The sequence below is a fragment of the Oryx dammah genome, unplaced genomic scaffold (genome assembly GCF_014754425.2).
Source record: "Oryx dammah isolate SB20612 unplaced genomic scaffold, SCBI_Odam_1.1 HiC_scaffold_19, whole genome shotgun sequence".
In the NCBI taxonomy this organism is placed as follows: Eukaryota; Metazoa; Chordata; class Mammalia; order Artiodactyla; family Bovidae; genus Oryx; species Oryx dammah.
In genome coordinates this window covers 13,489,628-13,511,696 of record NW_024070203.1, presented here as the reverse complement: position 1 = coordinate 13,511,696, position 22,069 = coordinate 13,489,628, and the positions used below count along the sequence as shown (strand labels likewise).

The following is a 22,069-nucleotide window of genomic DNA, read 5'->3' as shown; positions in this document are numbered from 1 at the left end:
GATGGCCAGCAGGCCCTGGGCCCCAGGAGACCTATGTGGGAATCATCTGGTGGGACACTAGAGTGGTGGCAGGATTGTGATGTGGTCACCTCTTTCGTCCTGACGGCCAGAGGGCCTGGGAATGCAGGTGTCAACAAGGCTTTTGGCTGCCACGACTCAAGTGAGCACGCGCCTCAGGTCTCTCTTTGTTGCCAGAGTGGACCAAGTTGAGCTGTCTTGGTTACCTTGAAATCAATGTCCAGGCTGACGTGGATTGTTGTTGCTGAGTCTTACTCCACCATGACTGCCTGCTGAGCGTCCCAGTAGGTCAGAGGTGGAACCCTGGAGTGCATGCTTGCTCCCTGGAGCTCATAGCTGCCGCCTATGCCTGGAGGCAGGTATTTGTGCTTAGTTCAGACCCAGGGTCCACCGAGGCACCAGTGAGCAGCCCAGATTGCATGAGCCCTTTCATGGAGCCAAGTTACTTGACCTTCTTGGGGCAGGCACTCCAGGAGAGTCCCTGCTGTTGTTCAAGGAATGCTGGTCACTGGGCGTCTTGAGATGCGTGCTTTCCTCACTAAGCCGGAGAGTCAACCACTTCTGGAGGGGTGACACCGCTGGCATGGCTTACATTGAGAAGCAGTGCTCTCCAGGAGCTGTGAGCAGTGAGCTGTGGACTGTTTCCAGGTCATCTGCCCCGGTTCTTGTTGGTGACTCTGGAAGTTGGTTCTTGCTCTGGCTCCTGTGCTGGGAGGGAAAGACCCTGGGCCTGGTGGGGCGATCCTGTGACCCCTCCCGGGCCCCCTGACTTCCTAGTCTCCCCTCACACACCTACCTTCCATACCAGCTCCTGTTGCCTCTGGGCTGGGAGGTATGTGACCCTCCTTGGCCTCCCACACCCCATTCTGAGCCCCACCCAGCTCAATGTAGTGGTCCTGGACCACTGTTAGGTTTGTCAGCTCATGTGGCAGTCGAAATACAAGTAGACATCTTTCAGGCCAGGGGCTCTGTGAGCAGGGGCAGTACCTGGTGGGCTTTTACTAAATGTCATTGAATCAATGCTGACTACTGGTTAGCATGGGGAGGGGGCAGCTGCTTCTTCACTGGCCCACAGTGTGTCCAGTGCAGGGAGGGAAGGCCCTGATGGCTCTGTCCTGTGCCATGTGCCAGGAGCATCAGGGTGGGAAGGTGGGCAGGTGTGGAGGGGAGTGTGGGAACCAGTCCTGGTGGAGTCCTGCCCCACCGCTGACCAGCTGCTCACAGCGTGCCCCTCTTGGACCTACTTGGCCATGCAGATTGAGGAGATGGTGCCTCTGAGGTGCTTCCCGCGGGAGGCAGGCGGCCTCCTGGGCCTTCCCCTCTCTGTGTGCCCCCTTCCTCTGTGGCGGTTTCATCTGGCTTTGCCATCAGCACTGTGCTCACAGGTCAGTCAGCTCCACAGACCTCCTGGCCTGGGGCAGGGGCCGCAGGTGGAGACCTTCAAAACCAGTCAAGCCCAGGTAATCTATACTTAGCTGGCTCCCACTTTTTTCCAGTGCTTGTTTTTTCAAATCTAACCAGATCTGTGATTGACATATGTGTTTTTATGATACTCTGTGGGCTTCTGTAGATGGGTATTGGAAGATGGACAATCCCATCACAGAGTGCGACCATTCAGGCTTGTAGGGAACACTCCACAGGCTCTGCTGGCTGTCCCCACCTATGTGTGGCCACTGCAGGCCTCGCTCCCCGCCCCTCAGTCCTGTGGGGCAGTGAGGGGAAATGGCGGTGCATGGGAAGCGGAGTCCTGGGCTGATGGTCTTCTTTGTGCTGCCTGTCTTCCTGTTTGTCTTATTGATGTGGGTGCACTTCTGTGCATGTTAATGTTAGACAGATTAGGCTCTTGTCATACCTATAATGAATGATTTGACCCATTTTGTCTTTCATTTACTTAATGCTCTATTGAGGATGGGGTGAGGTCTAAGAATGTACAATTGTGGGCATAGGTGTATGTATGAATGTGGTCTTGAGTTTATGTATGCTTCTGATTTTCAGAAATTAAAAAATTTCATATAGTCCAACTGAAAGCTTTCATTAAGGTGTGTGGAGTTTTGTGTCTGGCTTAGAAAGTTGTTTCCTACTCTAAGACTGTAAGATATGTCCTTGTATTTTCTACTTAGGACTACATTTACTTTTTACACGTGATGCTTATATCCATCTAGCACTTATTTTGGGGTAAGGAAAGATGTAGGGAAAACTGATTTTTCCCCCTGAGTGCCTACCAAGCTGTTCCTACACTATTTGTTGGCTAATGTCTTTATTATTTAAATTTTTCCCTTTTTATTCCTTATTGGTGTTTATTTCTGGATTCTCCGTACAGTTATGTTGATTTGTGTGCCTCTTATAACAAAGGCATAGTTTTAATTATGGCAGCATTTTAGTACATTTTAACATAACATAAAATGGACTGGAATGGGAAATTTTAATTCAGATAACCATTATATCTACTACTGGGCAACAACGCAGCAGTGGCCGCAGGACTGGAAAAGGTCAGTTTTCATTCCAGTCCCAAAGAAAGACAATGCCAAAGAATGTTCAAACTACCACACGGTTACACTCATCTCACACGCTAGCAAAGTAATACTCAAAATTCTCCAAGCCAGCCTTCAACAGTACATGAACTGAGAACTTCCAGATGTTCAAGCTGGATTTAGAAAAGGCAAGGAACCAGAGATCAAATTGCCAAAATCTGTAGTATCATTGAAAAAGCAAGAGAGTTCCAGAAAAACATCTACTTCTGCTTTATTGACTATACCAAAGCCTTTGACTATGTGGATCACAACAAACTGTGGAAAATTCTGAAAGAGATGGGAATACCAGACCACCTGGTCTGCCTCCTGAGAAATCTGTATGCAGGTCAAGAAGCAACAGTTAGAAGCAGACATAAAACAACAGACTGGTTCCAAATTGGGAAAGGATTATGTCAAGGCTGTATATTGTCACTCTGCTTATTTAACTTATATGCAGAGTACACCATGCCAAATGCCAGGCTGGATGAAGCACAAGCTGGAATCAGGATTGCTGGGAGAAATATCAATAACCTCAGATATGCAGATGACACCACCTTTATGGCAGAAAGTGATGAAGAACTGAAGAGCTTCTTGATGAAAGTGAAAGAGGAGAGTGAAAAAGTTGGCTTAAAACTCAACATTCAAAAAATGAAGATCATGGCTTCCTGTCTCATCACTTCATGGCAAATAATTAGGGAAACAATGCTAACAATGACAGACTTTATTTTGGGGGGCTCCAAAATCACTGCAGATGGTGACTGCAGCCATGAAATTAAAAGACGCTTGCTCCTTGGAACAAAGGCTATGACCAACCTAGACTGCATATTAAAAAGTAGACATTACTTTGCTGACAAAAGCCAGTCTAGTTAAAGCTATGATTTTTCCAGTATTCATGTATGGATGTGAGAGTTTCACTATAAAGAAAGCTAAGCACCGAAGAACTGATGCTTTTGAACTGTGGTGTTGGAGAAGACTCTTGAGAGTCCCTTGGACAGCAAGGACGTCAAACCAGTCAATCCTAAAGGAAATCAGTCCTGAATATTCATTGAAAGGATTGATACTGAAGCTGAAGCTCCAATAGTTTGGCCACATGATTCAAAGAACTGAATTAGAAAAGACCCTGATGCTGGGAAAGATTGAAGGCAGGAAGAGAAGGGGACTGCAGTGGATAAGACGTTTGGATGGCATCACTGACTTGATGGACATGAATTTGAACAAGCTCTGGGAGTTGGTGATGGACAGGGAAGCCTGGTATGCTGCATTCCATCGGGTTGCAAAGAGTTGGACACGACTGAGCGAATGAACTGAACTGAACATAACATAGGACAAATCCCTCTGTTCATAGACTTTTCAGAATTTAGTTGGCTACTGTTGTATGTTGATTCTTCCATATGAATTTGGAACCATTTTATCAAGCAGAACCCTTCAGTAGCCTGATTGACATTTTTATAGATGAAAGAGAACTGACAGTTTTATAATATTGAGTCTTAGGTGAGGACTTTGAGTCTTTTCCTTCAATGAACAGTGTTTTGTTTGTTTTTTGAAATTGTGTGTATACTAAGAATATAAACCAAAGCTTTCTCTGTGTGCATGGTGGGCTGAAGGCAGATCAGCATGCACATCTTCTGTTCAGAAAAGATGCCACTATCCCTGTAGGAGCCAGGACTGGGGTAACCCTGAGTCACCTGCTGGAGGGGTGACAGTGTCCTGGGGGAGGTAAGTGATTGACCTCTGAGGAATGAATGTGTTCTGTGGGGTGAAGAGGACAGGGTGGGGTGTTTGTAGGGGTCAGCAGAAGCAGAGGTACAAGAGCTCAAGCCCTGGCCCAGGGCATTCAGGATTCCTGCAGCATGAGGGATGAGAGAGGAGCAGAGAGGGACTTGGGTCTGGGTTGCAAAAGTCTTTGTCAAAGGTATTGCTTTGATTCTGTGAGCAGCAGTGAAGACCACTGAGCAGTGGTGTGGCATGATATGGCCTGTGTTTGATGAAGACCAGCACTCTCAGGGTGGAGGAAGTGGCCAAGGCAGCATTAGGAGAGGCAGCCATCAGAGATGGGCTCTCAGAGGGGGAGCAGGCACCTGCTGCCTGATATGAAAGGTTGGAGCAGGGTGAGGAGGGGGTGGCTAATGTTGATCACAGTATGGCTGTCACTGAGGGGTGTGAAGTGTGTCTGCTACCAAGTGATATGATGTGCATATAACTCTTGAAGTCACATAGTATAGGTTCTTCAATTTTTTTTTTTTTCAGAGTTGTCTTGGCTATTTTAGGTCCTCTGCATTTCTATATGAACTTTAGAATCAGTCTGTCAGTTTCTACAAAAAACATGCTGGGATTTTGATTGGGAATGCATTCAATCTGTAGATCCATTTGCAAATAATTGATTTCCTTGTACAGTATTTCTCTCCATTTATTTAAATTTTCTTTTATCTCTCAGCAGTGTTTGATAATTTTACTGGATTGTCCATCTTTTGTCAAATTTGTCCCTAAATATTTAATATAATTTTTGCTCACTGGCAGATGTTGTGGCTTTTTAAATTTTTGATTGTTTATTGTTAGTATATGGAAATACAGTTGATTTTTTAATATTAATATTTTTTAAAAAATTTAATATTAACTTTATATTTTGTGATCTTGCTAGATGACTTATTGATCTGGTTCCAACTATAGATTCTGTAGCATTTTCTGCATAGATGGTCACATCACCTGTGAATAAAAGTAGTTTTACTTTTTTTTCAATTTGGATATCTTATTTTTTTTCTTGCCTTATCACATAGACTAAAACCTCCAGCTGATACTGAATAGAACTAGTGAGAGCAGGCATCCTTGCCTTGTTCCCCATCCTGTAGGGATTGCATTTAGTCTTTTACTGTTAAGTATAATGTTCCTATAGATTTCCCTTTGGTGCTCTCTATCAGATTGTGGAAGTTTCCTTCTGTTCCTATTTGTTGATAATTTTTATTATAAGTGGATGTTGGATTGTGACAAATGCTTTTTCTGCATTTATTGAGATGATTATGTGGTTTTTATTTTTTGGTCTGTTATTGTGATTTACAGTGGCTGGAGTTAAAAATACCCAACCAACCTTGCATTCATGGAATGACCCAATTTGGTCATGAGGTATTATCATTTTTACATGTTGTTGGATATGATTTGATAAAATATTGTTAAGAAATTTTGCATCTATGAAGGATATTGATCTATAGTTTTCATTGTTTGTAATATCTGTGTCTAGTTTTGCTATCAGAGTAATGCTCACCTCAGAGAATCAGTTGGTAAGTGCTTTTTAGGTTCAATTTTTCTGGAAGAATGTGTGTAGAGTTGGAATTGTTTCTTCCTTAAATGTTTGATAGGATTCCCCAGGGAAGTCATCTAGGCTTAGAGTTTTCTCTGTGTGAAGGTTTTAACTACAACTTCAATTCTTTGTTAAATATAGGGCTATTTTTTCTTTCTTTTCCTTTTTTTTTTTTTTGACGTACCACATGGTACGGAGTATCTTAGTTCCCTGACCAGGAACCAAACCTGTGGACCCTGAAGTGGAAATGTGGAGTTTAACCACTGGACCACTAGCGTAGTCCTAGATAATCTATTTTTTCTTGAGTGAGCTTTGATAGTTTGTGTTTCAAGGAATTTGTCTATTTCTTTTGTTTTTTGATTTTAATATTTTTTATTGAGGTATAATTGACTCATCTGTTTCTTTTAAATTGTCCAGTTTACCTTCAACAAGTTAGATATATTCTTATTATCCTTTTAATATGTGTAGAATCTATTTATTCTCATTCTTAAGATTGGTAATTTGTGTTGTCCCTCTTTTCCTGATCAGTCAGGCAGGATGGTTATCAAATTTATTGATCTTCTTAAATAACTAGCCTTTGGCACTTTGATTTTTTTTCTTATTTCTTTATGTACTGATATTTATTATTTTAATTCTTTTGCTTCTTTTGAGTGTGTAATTTCTTAAGGTAGGATTTAATGTTGTTGACCTTAAAACTAATAGAGCTAATTATTTTACCAGCAAAATGTGTTTATCTGGGAATAGCAGAGAATTGCAACTCAGGACAGCCATACTATAGCAAAAACTATATAAAGCTAATTCCAGCTGAGCTATTTCAAATCCTAAAAGATGATGCTGTGAAAGTGGCAGTCAACATGCCAACAAATTTGGAAAACATAACAGTGGCCACAGGACTGGAAAGGTACACAGGACTGGAAAGGTCAGTTTTCATTCCAATCCCAAAGAAAGGCAGTGTGAAAAAATGTTCAAACTACTGCACAATTGTACTCATTTCACACGCTAGCAAAGTAATGCTCAAAATTTGCCAAGCTGGGCTTCAATAGTACGTGAACCAAAAACTTCCACATGTTCAAGCTGGATTTAGAAAAGGCAAAGGAACTGGAGATCAGATTGCCAACATCCATTGGAAGAAAAAGCAAGAGAATTCCAGAAAAATACCTACTTCTGCTTCATTGACTATACCAAAGCCTTTGACTGTGTGGATGACAATAAACTGTGGAACATTCTTAAGGAGATGGGAATATCAGATTATGTTACTGGCCTTCTGAGAAACTTGTATGCAGGTCAAAAAACAACAGTTAGAACTGGACATGGAACAATGGACTGGTTTCAAATTAGAAAAGGAGTACATCAAGGCTTTATTTTGTCACTCTGCTTATTCAACTTCTATGCAGAGTACATCATGCAAGATGCTGGGCTGGATGAAACAGAAGCTGGAATCAAGATTGCCGGGAGAAATATCAATAACCTCAGACATGCAGATGACACCACCTTTATGGCAGAAAGTGATGAAGAACTGAAGAGCTTCTTGATGAAAGTGAAAGAGGAGAGTGAAAAAGTTAGCTTAAAACTCAACATTCAAAAAATGAAGATCATGGCATCCTGTCCCATCACTTCATGGCAAATAGATGGGGAAACAATAGAAACAGTGACAGATTATTTTCTTGGGCTCCAAAATCACCGCAGATGGTGATTGCAGCCATGAAATTAAAAGATGCTTGCTCCTTGGAAGAAAAGCTATGACCAACCTAGACAGCATATTAACAAGCAGAGATATTACTTTGCCAACAAATTTGCGAATATTCAAAGCTGCTGTTTTTCAAGTATTCATGTATGGATGTGAGAGTTGGACCATAAAGCAAATTGAGTGCTGAAGGACTGATGCTTTTGAACTGTGGTGTTGGAGAAAATTCTTAAGAGTCCCTTGGACTGCAAGGAGATCAAACCAGTCCATCGTAAAGGAAATCAATCCTGAATATTCATTGGAAGGACTGATGCTACAGCTGAAACTCCAATACTTTTGCCACCTGATGTGAAGAGCTGACTTATTAGGAAAGACCTTGATGCTGGGAAAGATTGAAGGCAGGAGGAGAGGGGGATGACGGAGGATGAGATTGTTGGATGGCATCACTGACTTGATGGACATGAATTTGAGCAAGCTCTCGGAGATGGTGAAGGACAGGGAAGCCTGGTATGCTGCAGTCCATGGAGTTGCAAAGAGTCAGACACAGCTGAACGACTGAACAACAGCAATAATAGGCAAGTCCAGCAAACAAAGGAGAGGAAGTTACTTTGCAGAGAAAAGGAGGGGTTGCTCTGAAGGAAAGTCTATGGGAGGGAAGGGTGTTTAAGATGGTGGTAGCTTCCCACTGTCTGAGCTGAGAAGGTTCCCATCTGCTGGGCTTGTGGCCTGTCCCAAAGAAGAGATGTCTTCCTGCTGGGAATGCAAGTCATGGCTCTTCTTGTTGGCTTTGTGGTTCACTTGAAGTGGTGTGTGTGGGATCACCCCCTCTGGCTTCCCCTGCTAAATGAGGTTGCTGTTGTTCAGATACACAATGTCATTCTTTTCTAATATAACCTTTTAATGCTATTTATTTCCCACACATTTTTTAATTTTTAAAAAAATTTCTCCTATACATTTTAATATGTGTTCATTTTTATTCACTTTAATTTCATTTTTTGCATTTATTTTTTTGACTCATGAATTATTTTAAAGCATATTCAGTAGTTGATAAATACTCAGATTTCTCAGATAGCTTTCTCTTATTGATTTCAAATTTAATCCCATGTGGTCAGAGAACAGGGGCTTTCCAGGTGGCGCTAGTGATAAAGAACCTGCTGGCCAATACAGGAGACTTAGGAAATGCAGGTTTGATCCCTGGGTGGGAAGATCCCCTAGAGGAGGGCATGGCACCCCACTCCAGTATTTTTGCCTGGAGAATCTCATGGACAGAGGAGCCTGGCAGGCTACAGTCCATAGAATCACAAACAGCTGGATACAACTGAGCGACCTGGCAATGCAGAAAACATACTTTGTATGACTTGAATACTTTTAGGTTTATTGAGATTTCTTTTATTGCCCAGAATATAGACAGTCTTGGTAAATGTTTCATGAACTTTTTGAAGAAATATATATTCTTCTGTTAATGAATGAAATGTTATAAAAATACTGCTTGAACCAAGTTGATTGATGGTATTGTTCAAGTCTTCTGTACCTGCAGTGATTTTCTGTATACTTGTTATAACAATTACAAATAGAGGGCTGTTGGAATTTCTGTTGTATTTTGCATTTGTTTATTTCTCCTTGAATTTTTTTAGTTTTGAGTTTGTATATTTTAAAGCTTTGTTATTAGGTGCATAAATGTTTAGAATTGTTATGTGTCTGCTAAGAAAATAGAGTCCTTGAAGTCAAGCTGACTCTGCTTTTAGTCTCCTAAAAGGTCTTGTTTGCAAAATGAATTCAAGACTTAGTTATCTACCAACAGCAATGATACAGTTTCCATTGTCTTACTGTAGAAAATAGGAGTAGTAAATACAGAGATGACTAAGGGTGAAGAAAGACTTAAGGAACCCATGAGGATCTTACTCTAGTTGACAGGAAGGTGACTGCCAACTGGAAAAGTTGGTTAGGAAAGTGGAGGAGAGGACCTTTCCTGTAGTACAGGTTTCAGAAGGTCCAGGACTGCTTCTGGTGGCCAAGCCTCCTTGTAGGGAGACCAGCATAGTCTCATTTGCAGAATGCTGCATCATGGTGAATCATTCTGGGCAGCTGCCAGTGTGGGAGCCATTTAAGACTCTTAAAATGAGTTAAGATTTTAAATCATTCTGGAGAACGAGAAGAGCAGACTGATGACCAAGCACAAGCTTCAGAAATATTTTATTGGATGTGTACAAGTGCTTGCATAATGTTGATTGAACCAGTAGGAAGTCAATTATTAAACTACACTTTTCCAAATAAAAAGCGATTTATTGCTATGTCTCTGAAGTCTACTTTATCTAATATTAATATAGTCACTCCAGCTTTAAAAAAATATTTATTGATATATTTTTGGTTGCATTGGGTCTTTGCTGTTGTACATGGGCTTTCTTGAGTTGCTGCGAGCAGGCGCTACTCTCTAGCTGTGGTGTGCAGGCTTCTCATTGTAGTAGCTTCCCTTTTTGCAGAGCTCGGACTCTAGGATACGTGGGCTTCGGTAGCTGCAGCACACAGGCTCAGGAGTTGTGTTGCACAGGCTTAACTGCCCTGAGGCATGTGGGGTCTTCCCAGACCAGGGATCAAACCTATGTCCCCTGCATTGGCAGGTGGATTCTTAACCAGTGGACTACCAGGGAAGCCCCTCCAGCTTTTTTGTGATTATTATCAGCCTCATTTTTCTTCTCCCATTCTTTTACTTGAGCCTCTTTATGTTAACATACTTAGTGTTTCCTGTGGTTTCTAGAATATATGAAATACAGTTGTAATCTAAACGTCTTATATAGTAATTCTTTCCTCTGCACCATTTTCAGGTCAGTGTCTATTGATTGATTCATCCTCATTATGGGTTGTATTTTTTTTTTAATTTATTTTTTTATTGACAGATAATTGCTTTACAGAATTTTATTGTTTTCTGTCAAACCTCAACCTGAGTGAGCCATAGGTTTACACATATCCCCTCCCTTTTGAACCTCCCTCTCATCTCCCTCCCTGTCCCACCCCTCTAGGTTGATACAGAGCTCCTATTTGAGTTTCTTAGCCATATAGCAAATTTGGGTTGTGTTTTCTTGCCTCTTTGCATGCCTGGTCATTTTTGATTGGATGCCAGACACTGTTATTTTTCTTTCTTATATTTGTTTGTTGGTGTGTGGTGTTTTGTTTTCCTCTTGTTATTCTCAAGCTTTGTGCTGGGCTGGTCTAAGTTACTTGGGAATGGTTTGATCCTTTCAGGTCTTGCTTTTAGCTTTGGTAGGTGAAACCAGAATGGCATTTTACTTTTTTCTTCTTTTTCCTTTTTTGCCCGCATGGCTTGGCTTGCAGGATCTCAGTTCCCCAACCAGATATTGAACCTGGGCCATGGCAGTGTGAACCTGGGATCCTCACCACTGGGCCCCTTAGGGAATGCCCTAGTTTTACTTCTTTACTGAGTTGAAACCCTCCTGAGTGCCCTTCCCAGCACACTGAGAGTTGTGGTATTCCCCTGCTGCCAGGAGAGGCCCATTCCTGGCTCATTGTGAGCCCCATGGATTGTTTCTGCTAATCATTTTGGGCAGTTCCTCCCCCCGGCCTAGGGTCATTTCTGGCCTCCTGCCTCCATCTGTGCAGCCAGCCACAGTGGGTGTTCTTCCCATGCTTTGTTTTTTTTCCTCCCTTCTTCTTCATCTCTTGTCTCTGATACAGTTGAGAAAGGTTCTTTGCTCTTAAGAACTAAGGCAGGTCTCGCTCACATAATCTTGAGTTCCTTGCCTTAAGGTCTGTGCCTTTGACCCCATATGCTAAGTCCCTTTTGCCAGCTAAGTAACATACTCATGTGCTGAGGATGTGGACATGGGTATCCTTGGGGACCCTTGCCCCTGTGCTGGCCAGTAAATCAGCTGAGTGACTGGGGACCCTCTGGAGGCCTCTGCGGTTCTCCCTGGTACTGGACCCTGTGGACTCCAGCAAGACCCAGGCCTCCCGAGTTGTTCCTGGGCCTGCTCTGGGTGTCCTCAGCTGGACATGCCCTTCAGGTGATGAGCTGGCGTGATCATAGGCTTTCCCACCCTTTGTTCCTGATGCCCATCAGCTTGAGAACTCTGGTTCCATGTGTTTCATTCAGTTTTTTAGTTGTTTGGGTTGAGGCGGCAAATAGGTCCATTCCTCCCAGGCAGGCTGGGAGCTTATGTCCCTTACGTTTGTGTTTGCTCCTGCTCGAGTTGGGTGTGCATGCTGCTGTTGCTGCTGCTAAGTCGCTTCAGTCATGTCCGACTCTGTGTGACCCGATAGACGGCAGCCCACCAGGACCCCGTCCCTGGGATTCTCCAGGCAAGAACACTGGAGTGGGTTGCCATTTCCTTCTCCAATGCATGAAAGTGAAAAGTGAAAGCGAAGTTGCTCAGTCATGTCTGACTCTTAGCGACCCCATGGACTGCAGCCTACCAGCCTCCTCCGTCCATGGGATTTTTCAGGCAAGAGTACTGGAGTGAGGTGCCATTGGGTATGCATAGCTGTCTGCATTTGTATGAAGGATGCTCCAAACTGTGGAGCTGGAGCTGTTCAACTCATCTTCTCTGAGGCCATGGAGATCGGTGGCTGTGGCTTTTTATAGGTGAAGCCCCTGTGCCAGGAGCAGGCTGCGTGCTCATAACCCAGACTGGCCCAAGGATCTCAGGAAGCGGATTCCATGCGCAGGGGTGCCTGCCTCTGAGAAGAGTCCTGATGGCTCTCTGTGGAGCCTGTGGCCAGCACCTTCATACCTACCTGACAGCTGTGGCATTTCCAGCCCTTCACCTTTGTGTGTGTGTGTGTTGGGCGGGGGGTGCTACCTCCTTGCTCTGCTGCTAATGGAATATGTGTTTTTATTTCTTGTTTTCTTTGTTATCTTTAGATGCTTTCCAGGAAAAGAGGGGAAACACCTTGCTGATGCCACCAGCCTCAAACCAGTCTTCTCCATCTGCTTTCTGTCTGCCTGGGATTCCTGGAAGTGTCTGGTCTGCTAATTGTATCTGTTCTTGTGTTCTAGCGCCCTTGTGGGCTTGTTCTTGTAAAACATGCATTTTTTCTGTCATTGCACTGAGGTTTTGGTGGGATGGGTGAATGCCTAGGACCAGGGTGCCTTCTCCATCTAGAGTTCTCACTTGTTGTAATCCCCGCACTCATCAGACACCTCTCATTGCCCCTTCCCATGTGGCTGCAGCTAAGTGTGTGTGTCCTGCTCAGGAGCAGGTGGAGGCCTGTCTCGTTTGCTTCCTCTACCTGCACCCTTTTTTGGATGGGCGATGCCCAGGAATGAAGGTGGTGCCCAGAAAACAGAGGACCCCAGTGTGAGAAAGCAGTCCTGAACATGTTGTCGGAGCCTGTGACCACATGGGGAAGTGCAGAGGCACTTGCATATTCCATGGGCTTTATTCTTTGGGACCATCTGTTGCAAGTGGTGTTTTGAGACACATGATGTTTGAAAGTTGCAACTCTCAAATCCCGTGAGCTGTTTGGATGGTTGGTTTCAGACGCCAGAGAGCCCACCAGATCCCTGAGTTGCCTGTCCAGTCTTGTTCAGCCAGCAGGAAGTGGGGGGGTCCCAGCCACTCAGTGACCAAGACGGTTGCTCTTGGCCTTCGGGGAGGGGTGTCCCTCTCTGCACAGTCAGTCAGCAGCACGAGGCCTTATGTGCACAGAGTGAAGGAAGATGCTGTCAGTGGAGGTGGTGATCGCGCTTGGCCTGGCCCCCTCTGCAGGCCAGCCTGGATGAGACCCTGCGGGCCAAGCACATGGCGGCAGGGCTGCCGGTTGCTCGGGTGGAGCGGGTGCCGCCTGTCCTCTGCGCACCGCCCAGCCAGATTGTGGCAGAGACCGTTTCCCAGATGAACCCCTTCTGATCTTGTATTTTACACAAATACACTAACTGCTCGTAAACTGAGGAGGCCAGTGACTTAAATGTTGCACGTCTGGTGACTCCAGGTCTGAAGAGAGGCGTCCATGTTCACACCAGGAGGCAAAAAGAAGCCGGAGCCACAGTGATGAGTGAGACCTACGTGAAGAGTGAGTGTGGCCCCTTGGCTGGCCTCTACAGCATGCTGCGGATTTCTGAGTAAATGCACTTGGGAGGAGTGACGGCTGCTTGAACACACTTTCTTTAAGATTTCATTAGAAAAGAAAAGGAAGCTCTTGTCTCTGCCGACGCTGGCTCAGTCTGGGGGGGCAGCATTTGCCTGACACAGTGGCTTTGTGCTCCGTGGGGGACAGTCGCTGTGCCTTCCTCCTTGCCTACAAAAGCCCCAGGGCCAGTGTTCACTCTGACTGGCCACTCTACCTGCAGCCAGGGCCAGCTCTTTGCCTAGGGCATGGTCCAGGGCGGAGTGTGGGCCAGAGGTCCTCCTGGAGTGTCTTCATGGGGCTGAGCCCACACCGCCTGCTTTTTATAGGAGCTTGGATCCAGCCGGGCTCTAGAGGCAGAGAAAACGCGGCCTGGGATGGAAGGTCAGGGTAAAGGTGGCCAGAGTGACCTCAAAGCAGGCAGCCAGTGGGTCCCAGAGACCTCGGCCAGCACGGTGGACGGAGGGGGCGGTGTGTGCGCCTGAGGCTGCAGAGGCCGGGCCGGTGAGGCTAAGTCCTCAGAGGCTGAGCCAGGCGGTGGGCCGGGGCCAGGCTTGACCCTGCCATCGGACTTTGTCACTGTAGGGCTGTCCACCATCCTGCTGGACGCCGTCACTGACAAGGACCCTCGGGTGCAGGAGCAGGTATGTGCCGCCCTGTGCGCCCTTGGAGAGTCGCAGCCAGTGGAGGTGCTTAGCGCCTGTGAGGAGCACCTGCGGCTGCACGAAAAGGTATTGCTCCTCGCTCCTCGTGGATGGGGTGAGGCCTGCGGGGAGGGGCGAGGCCTGCGGGGAGGGGCCTGTGGTGAGGGGCGGGACCTGTGGGCGGGGTTCGTGGCGAGAGGCGGGGTCTGTGGTGGGGCGGGGCCTTTGATGAGGGGTGGGGCCTGCAGGGCAGTGGCCCAGGTGGGTCTGAAGTATGCAGCCAGGCTGCTGTAGGTGGAAAGTCGCACTGGCAAGTCCAGGCCCCCTTGAGGCGGCAAGTCCTGCATAGGTGACCCACTCCGTCCTGTGGGTTGGTCCCGTTGTGGGGGACCGAGTGGTCGGCATTGTAGTGTACAGTTGCCCTTGCGCAGGCCCAGTCCACCGTTCCTCTCATCTACCAGCTAGTGAGAGAGGGCCTGGGTCCCCGTGGTAAGCAGAACACGTGCTCGCACCTGGGACAGGGCGTCGCCCAGCAGGCCCAGGCCTCTGCTCCCTGCCCAACCATAGACTCCACTGGTCGGGCCCTGCTGAGACTGCACCAAAGGCTGTGCCAGCTCCGCCTCTCCTGGTCCCAGCTGCAGGGTTCTGTGACACTCCTATCTCCCTGTAGTGGGACATAATTTCAGTTTCCACAGTGCATAGTTTAGGCTCATTCCTAGGAGTTAGACTTGCAGTCTCAAAAGACCGTTTTTATTTGAGTTTTGGGCTCTCATCTGTCAGCTACCATTTCAGGGTTGGACAGCTGAGTCCTGACGGGGCCCCTGGGCCTCTGAGCCAGTTTGATGACCCCCTCCTCTCCAGCAGGGCCCCTTCCCGCCCCTGCCCCCACCCCCACCACTGTCCCAGTTTAAGGAGACCAGGGCTCATTCCTGAGCTTGGAGAGGAGCCATGAGAGACAAGTGAGTCACGGTCCTTCCTCCACCATCTCTCTCTACAGCTAGCTCATCCATACCGGACGATGATCCTAAGGGCCATGGAGATAGTCGTGAGCAATCACATTGGCGAGCTGGACAAGGACATGGCCAGGGCCATCATCTTCCTGGCCTCCAATGAGATGACCAAAGTGAAGGTGTGGGGGATACTTGCCCTGGCCTGGCTGACCTGCCCCTGGTTGGGGCAGGGAGCTGTTTTCTTCCCCTGTGCATTGAGAACATGGGTTTGTGTCTGCCTGCCTCAGGTCTGGCCCGTTGGTCCTATGTACTGACTGCCCTTGTGGGGTGGGGCGGGTCACCCCGCCATCTCAGATGGAAACCAAAGTGGAAAGCAGTGCTCCCAAGCTCTCAGGGCGAATGTAGGAGCACCAGGGCCTGACTTGAGTGTGCATGGGCTTGGGGCTCAGCCTGGGGCCCTGCTCACAGCAGCCCCAGAGCGTCCTGAATGCTGGTGGCCTGTCCTCCAATGGAACTGAAGGCAGAGTGTCCAGTTTTCCTCCTGGGCACCTTCAGGATGGGTGAGGTTTGCCTCCTTTGGTCAGGGTGTCAGTTGAGGTCTTTGGGGACAGGAGCTGGTCTCTGATTGGCAGCAAGCCGCCAGCAGCGTCCTGGTGGCGGTGGGGAGGCGGTTCATCAGCAGTGTGATGGAGGAGCTGCTGAGCAAGTTCCAGCCCGGGCTCCTGCCGCACCCCTGCACCGTGCACACGCTCGCCAGCCTCTCCGTCTCCAATGGTAGGTGGTGGCCCCACCTCTCCGCCCACATGCTCAGAGGTTCTAAGGATGGCACCTCAGTTCCTTGGGTCCCAGTTGCTCCACCACATGCCCCAGGCTGTGCAGAGAGAGCTCAAGGTGTGTGGCGGGGTGGGGGTGGCCATGGGCCTCTGTGACGTGCCCCTTCTTGCAGTGTTTGGCATGGTGCCCTTCCTGACGTCCATCCTCAGCACCATGCTGCCCATGCTGGGCGCAGCCAAGCACGACTCAATGAAAGTGGTGTTCTGCTGTGGTAAGACAGGGCCTCTGTGGGGTGATGGGTGGGTGTGGCCTGCCCACAGTTGGGGGGTTCTTTGTTTCCAGTGCTCCTTTGTGGGGGGCTGGGGGCCTTCAGGCTGCAGGAGGACGGTGGGACGATTAGAGGAAGGGTGATGCAGGTGGGGGCTAAGCGGGCGCTGCTGCAGGTAGAGACCTGATCTCTGCTGTCTGGCGGCTTTTCTCTGCTGCTGGGGACCCCCCCACCAGGACCTTACGCCGTATTTCCCTGAGCCCTGGACACTTGATGGGGGGCAGGAGGAGACTGACCAGAGCTGCAGCTCCTTCCCACTTCTCTCCCTGCTCACGTTGGCAGAGTGACATTTCCCTGGGTATCCTGGGAGTGGTCACTCTCCCACCCTCTGTGTGCCATGGGCAGCGCCTCATGGCATGACTCCTGATGGGCAGGAGGGCACTCCTATAGGGGGGAGCAGAGGGTCTTGAAAGATGGGGCCTGAGGGAGCCTGGCCTCTTCTAGTGGCCTGCACACAGTTCTTGTCCCTCGGCTTCCTGGTGTCCCTAGTGTCCCCTCCAGTCTCAGGAAGACAGCTGCTACTGAGGGGAGGGAGAGGGAACACCTAGGCCCATGAGACCCCATGAAGACAGGATCCCCTTTTTAAAATAGTTTATTTTTGGTTGTGGGCTTCCCAGGTGGCACTAGTGGTAAAGAACCCACCTGTCACTGTGGGTTTGATCCCTGGGTTGAGAAAATCCCCTGGAGGAGGGTACGGCAACCTACTCCAGCATTCTTGCCTGGAGAATCTCATGGCCAGAGGAGCCTGGTGGGCTACAGTCCATAGGGTCACAAAAAGTCAGACATGACTGAGCAACTTAGCATGCATGCACACATTTTTGGTTTTGCTGGGTCTTTGTTGCTGGCGAGGGCTTTCTTTAGTTGTGCAGAGTAGGGGCTACTCTTTGTTACGCTGGTTTCTCTTATTGTCGAACACGGACTCTAGGCACCCCAGCTTCAGTAGTTGTGGCACACGGGCTTAGTTCCCCCGAGACATGTGGGATCTTCCTGGACCAGGGATCAAACCCAAGTCCCCTGCATTGGAACATGGATTCTTAACCACTGGAGCACCAGGGAAGCCCTAAGGACCCTTTTTAATCCCCAGCCCAGGCTGTTAGAGGTTCTGGGCTTCCACCACCGTGGCCAGGCTAGAGGGATGTGGTTAGGCTGTGGCCACACCAAGACAGGGGTTGAGAGGCTGGTAGCTGAGCAGAGAGTTGGTGTTTGCAGAGGAGTCCCAGTGAAGCTGCCTGTTCTGTGCACACCAGGGGACTTTCCTATCTGGGGCCTAGGGCTTTGGGCTGCACCTGTTAATGGTGGCTTTGGGTTCAGGTTCCCCAGCTCTCAGGGACTCTAGGAAGAGCTCTAGCCCTTCAGAGCCCCTGCGTTCCCGTTCTCTCTGTTCCACGCCTTCCTCTTGAGGTCCCCTCCCACATGCGGGTGATAGCAGGCTGTTGGACTGAAACCCTCTTTGACCTGGTTTCTGCTGAAAAGGGAACTTGGAACAGGATCCCTGAGCAGCTGGGTGGGAATCACTGCTGAGCTCAGAGTGCAGGGGCAGGACACAGAGAGGACCGAGGCAGAGCTGGGGGGCGGGGGGCGAAGAGCGCCAAGGACAGTACTCATCCCGGCTGGGGGCACAGGAGGGACTGGGCAGAGCTGTGGGGGCTGGGGGAAAGAGCGCCAAGGACAGCACTCATCCCAGCTGGGGGCACAGGAGGGACTGGGGAGAGCTGTTGGAGCTGGGGGAAAGAGCGCCAAGGACAGCACTCATCCTGGCCGGGAGGGAGAAGGAGAGCCTGTGTTGGAGCTGAGGGCTAGTCCCTGGCCCAGCAGCTGCCCTGGGAAGTGCTGGCATCGCTCCAGGACTTGCAGAGCCCTGTGCAGGAGGCCCTGCCCCTCACAGGCTGCAGGCCTACAGTGTTCACCTAGCTGCCGTGTTGTGTGTGAAGGGCCGGTTGGGCCAGCAGACAATGCCTGCAGCCACCCTCTGGCTGAGGTGTGTGCTCCTCGCCACAGACAGTGCTCCTCGCCACAGACAGTGCTCCTCGCCACAGACAGTGCTCCAGGTCTGCAGTTGAGGGAAGGATGGTCCTACCCACTGGAGCGGCCTCAGTCAGGCCAGGAGGGTCCACGTCAGCCCATCCGCAGCCTGGTTGGGCCACAAGAGGACTGGGACCTCTTGTTCTTCCAGGCAGTCTCCGATTCTGGGCAGATTGTGTTCACTGTGCAGGAAGGTGGCCCAAGTGGGCCGTGGGACCCAGAACAGGAGCGTGTTTGCACTAAGAGGTTCTTGTCCAGCTCACAGGGTGCTGCAGCCAGGCAGGGGGAGGGCAGGGAGGAGGGCCCCAGAGGTGGGTGGACAGGGCCCAGACAACAGGTGCTCAGCTGGCCTGCACACACTGCCAGCGCTGGCAGGCAACCACAGCTCACCGCCCACCAGGAAGGTCTGATGAGAGAGGCAGCAGCAAAATAAACAGAAAGGGAGACTAGAGGAAGCAGACAGTTGAGGGAGGGGAAAACAGGCAGGAGAGGAAATCTGGTTGATATTTCACTGAGACGAGAGAAGATGCATTCATGAAACAGAAGCACTTTGCTCTGAAGAAGCTACGTTTGGACAATGCAATAAAGCTTTTGGGAATTAACAACATGATGAAAATGAAAGGTAGAAATGGAAGTGTTCTAGAAAATAGAGCCAAAAATGCAAGTATGCGGAAAACAGAAGAGAAAGAAAAGACTTAGCGAGTGAAGCTGTGAAGCCAGTCTTGGATAATCACCCTGGATAGAAGGAACAGAGAAAGCGGAGTTGGGTTGTGGTGGGAGCTGCCCCAGATGGAGAGGCCCTCCCCGCGCCCACTTCAGGAAGCTTCCGCAGGGCAGATGGTCAGGAGAAGGCCGAGGGCTTGCCTTCTGCTTGAGGGAGAGTGCTAGAAATTTCCACTGAGAGTCAGGTCCCTGCCCCGAGGCTCGCTGAGCAGGAAGGTGTGGAGAGGCTCCTTGAGAAGCCAGGATCCGGAAGTGTATGGCCCGTGTGGTGAGGCTGGGGGAGCCTCAGGATGTGTGGCAAGAGGTGTGGAGGTTGCCACAGTGACTCGGGCCTGGAGAACGAGGGGACTCAAACCCCAGACGGTCCTTAACTCAGAACACAGCTGGTCATGGAGGGAGTGGTGGGCTCGGAGCCACAGGGGTCTGGAGGGGTGGATGGAACAGGCTGGCCCCGGCCTGGGGTATGTGGGGAACACTGCGCGCAGGTGTGTGGAGAGAGAGGCCCAAACCCCCTGTTTGCTTCTGGAATAAGGAAAAGCAGGCTGGGGGAGGGGCCTGAGTGGCTTGTTTACCTGAGGCACGTATGTCCTTGATTAAAAGCACAAACCTGGTAAGAAACTCAGGGCGGGGGGTTGTTCTATTTCTGACCATGTAATGTCCTGTTATCCTGAAAGCCCTTCCCACACAGGGTACCTCGAAGCCCTGGTCACCTTGACCAGCAGTCTGAGCAACTCAAGGAGCAAGAGTAGGGGGGATGCAGGGGTTGGGGTGGCAGGCAGGGCCCAGGGCCCACCTAAGTGGACCCCCTCCCCCGAATGCACCCTCAGTGGGAGGATAACCAGCCGCAGGCCTCCTGCTGTGGGCCCCGGGGGGGGGGGGGGGTTGGGTAGAGGGGGTTCCTATATGCTCTCTGCTTGTGATCGTAGCTGGCTTCCTGTAGGCAGAGGGCTGGGCTGCAAAGCCTAAGCTGAGAAAGTAGCCTTGTAAGTGGTCCAGGTCATGAGCTGGAGCACGTGGTCCTGTCAGTCAAGATCCTGGGGGTGGGCTCTCGCCTCAGGGCCAGCTGTGAGCCAACACCGCTGCCAGCCATCTGGTTCTCATCTCCTTCACTGCACAGGCCTCAGTGGGGCTGCGTGGCCACGTCCTGGCCTCTGACTCTTTGTGGTCCCATTGTCTCCCTTGACCCACAGTCCAGGCCCTGCTGACCACTCACAGGTCTACACCTAAGTGGGTCCCCTGGCTTCCCTGCCTGGGCATCCACAGCCCTGTCCCTTGCATGGACAGAGCCCCACCCAGGCTGGTGCTCCCCACCTTCAGCACTGCACCCCCACGCTGGCTCACATACAGGGTCTTCCTGCATGTGCCCTGGGGGTCCTATGCCATCTTGGACAGCAGCCCTTGAAAGCATGTGGTATGTGTGTCCATGAGGGGAGAGGTGGGCACCACAGACCAGAGCAGGCGGGCCTGGTGGCCTGGTGGCATCTGGGAGAGGTTGGTCATGTACTAGTATCCACTGTGACACAGGGCCACAAATCAGGGGATTAAGACAATGGGGCTGTCTTCTACAGCTTGGAAGACCAGTGTCTGAGAGCAGGCTGTTAGCAGGGCCGCTCACCTTCTGTGACTCTGGACAGAGTCCTTCCAGGCTCCCCTGGTGTCTGGAGGTGCCTCTCAGTCTGGGCTTGAGGCTGCGTCACTGCACCGTCTGCTTCCGTCATCAGTATGTCTCTGCTTATGAGGAAAGGGTCCTGGTGGGTTAGGGCCCACTCCACCCCACCCCACCCCACCCCACCCCACCCCACCATGACCTTGTCTTAACTTAGTGTATCTGCAGAGACTGAATTTCTAGAAAAGTCATGTTCCAGGTTCTGGGAAGGGCAAGAGTCAGGGGACCCTTCACCCCCGCCCCACCCTGTAGTCCTGAGCCTGGCCGGGGTGCTCAGGAGGGTGTCTCACAGGCGGGCATGGGATATTAGAGGGGTTGCGTGAGAGCCGGCGTGACCATGCCCACTGCCTTACCGCTGGGGTCGCCGCAGCTCTGCAGCGCTTCAGTGAGAGCACCCTGGAGTACCTGGCCAACCTGGATCAGGCCCCAGACCCCACTGTCAGAAAGGACGCCTTTGCCTCAGACATCTCTGGTGCTTACGACATCCTTTTCCACCAGTGGCTACAGAGCCGGGAAGCGAAGGTACGCTCTGTGGGTGGGGACTGGTGGCCGCACCTGCTGGCTGCCCTCTCCCTCCCCAGCCTCAAGGTCCTGCTACAGATCCCTGAGCCCTCTGCCATCCCTCAGGATCTTGGTAGAGATTTGTGTCCATCTGCCCACGCTGGGCCTTGTGTTGTGGGGTCTCCCCTGCAGGTCCTCGCAGCGTTGGGCTGCTTTGCTGAGGCCCCATCCCCACCTTGGGGCCTCCACGCATTAGGGAGGTGCCTGGCTGCTCCTACTTCTCCCCAGGCCCACTTCCTCTGCCTCGTAGGAGCCTCTGCTCTAGGTCCGTGGTGGAGGATTCCTTGCCCTTGTGCCCCCACCACTGACCGGTGTCCCTGCCCCCTCTAGCTGCGGCTTGCAGTGGTGGAGGCCCTGGGGCCCATGAGCCACCTGCTCCCCAGCGAGAAGCTGGAGGAGCAGCTCCCCAAGCTGCTGCCTGGCGTGCTCGCCCTCTACAAGAAGCACGCCGAGACCGTCCACGTGTCCAAGGTGTGCACAGTGTGGCTGCGGGCCTCCATGGCTGAGGCCCTGGTGGGCTGTCGGCCTCAGCGAGGAGCTGGAGAGCCAGGCCCCTGGCCTCACGGGGCCCCCTTCCTGGCACCGCTCCCTCCTCGCTCCAGCCCCAGGGTGGTGTCCTGCTGGGAGGCTCTCCTAGCCAGGTGGGATGGGGCCGGGGCCGAGGAGGTCCTGACAGGCCGCTCCTCCCTGCAGAGCCTCGGCCAGATCCTGGAGGCAGCCGTGAGCGTGGGCAGCCGCACTCTGGACGTCCAGCTTGACTCTCTCCTTGCCGCTCTGCACACTCAGGTGGGCTGGTGGAGGGGGTTGTGAGCAGGC

The 22,069-nt window shown here is 50.3% G+C and overlaps 1 protein-coding gene and 1 non-coding gene across 10 annotated transcripts in view; both read left to right on the top strand.

The window, feature by feature from the left end:
• The window catches only part of MROH1 (maestro heat like repeat family member 1), a 50,382-nt gene that overhangs the window by 1,267 nt on the left and 27,046 nt on the right, over positions 1-22,069 (top strand). For 7 of the 9 annotated variants that reach the window (XR_005724624.1, XM_040261544.1, XM_040261543.1 and 4 more), the window contains exons 2-10: positions 12,381-12,483; positions 13,451-13,531; positions 14,171-14,316; positions 15,227-15,358; positions 15,791-15,953; positions 16,126-16,224; positions 21,063-21,214; positions 21,584-21,724; positions 21,947-22,039. Coding sequence is in view for 8 of the 9 variants with exons in the window: in XM_040261544.1 (XP_040117478.1) it covers positions 13,510-13,531; positions 14,171-14,316; positions 15,227-15,358; positions 15,791-15,953; positions 16,126-16,224; positions 21,063-21,214; positions 21,584-21,724; positions 21,947-22,039 (948 nt within the window). In the remaining variant the exon portion in view is untranslated. The remainder of the gene's footprint in view (positions 1-12,380; positions 12,484-13,450; positions 13,532-14,170; positions 14,317-15,226; positions 15,359-15,790; positions 15,954-16,125; positions 16,225-21,062; positions 21,215-21,583; positions 21,725-21,946; positions 22,040-22,069) is intronic. The other 2 variants (XM_040261539.1, XM_040261540.1) reach the window with 1 other exon arrangement.
• LOC120879173 lies at positions 9,203-9,307 on the top strand. Its single transcript, XR_005724737.1, has one exon.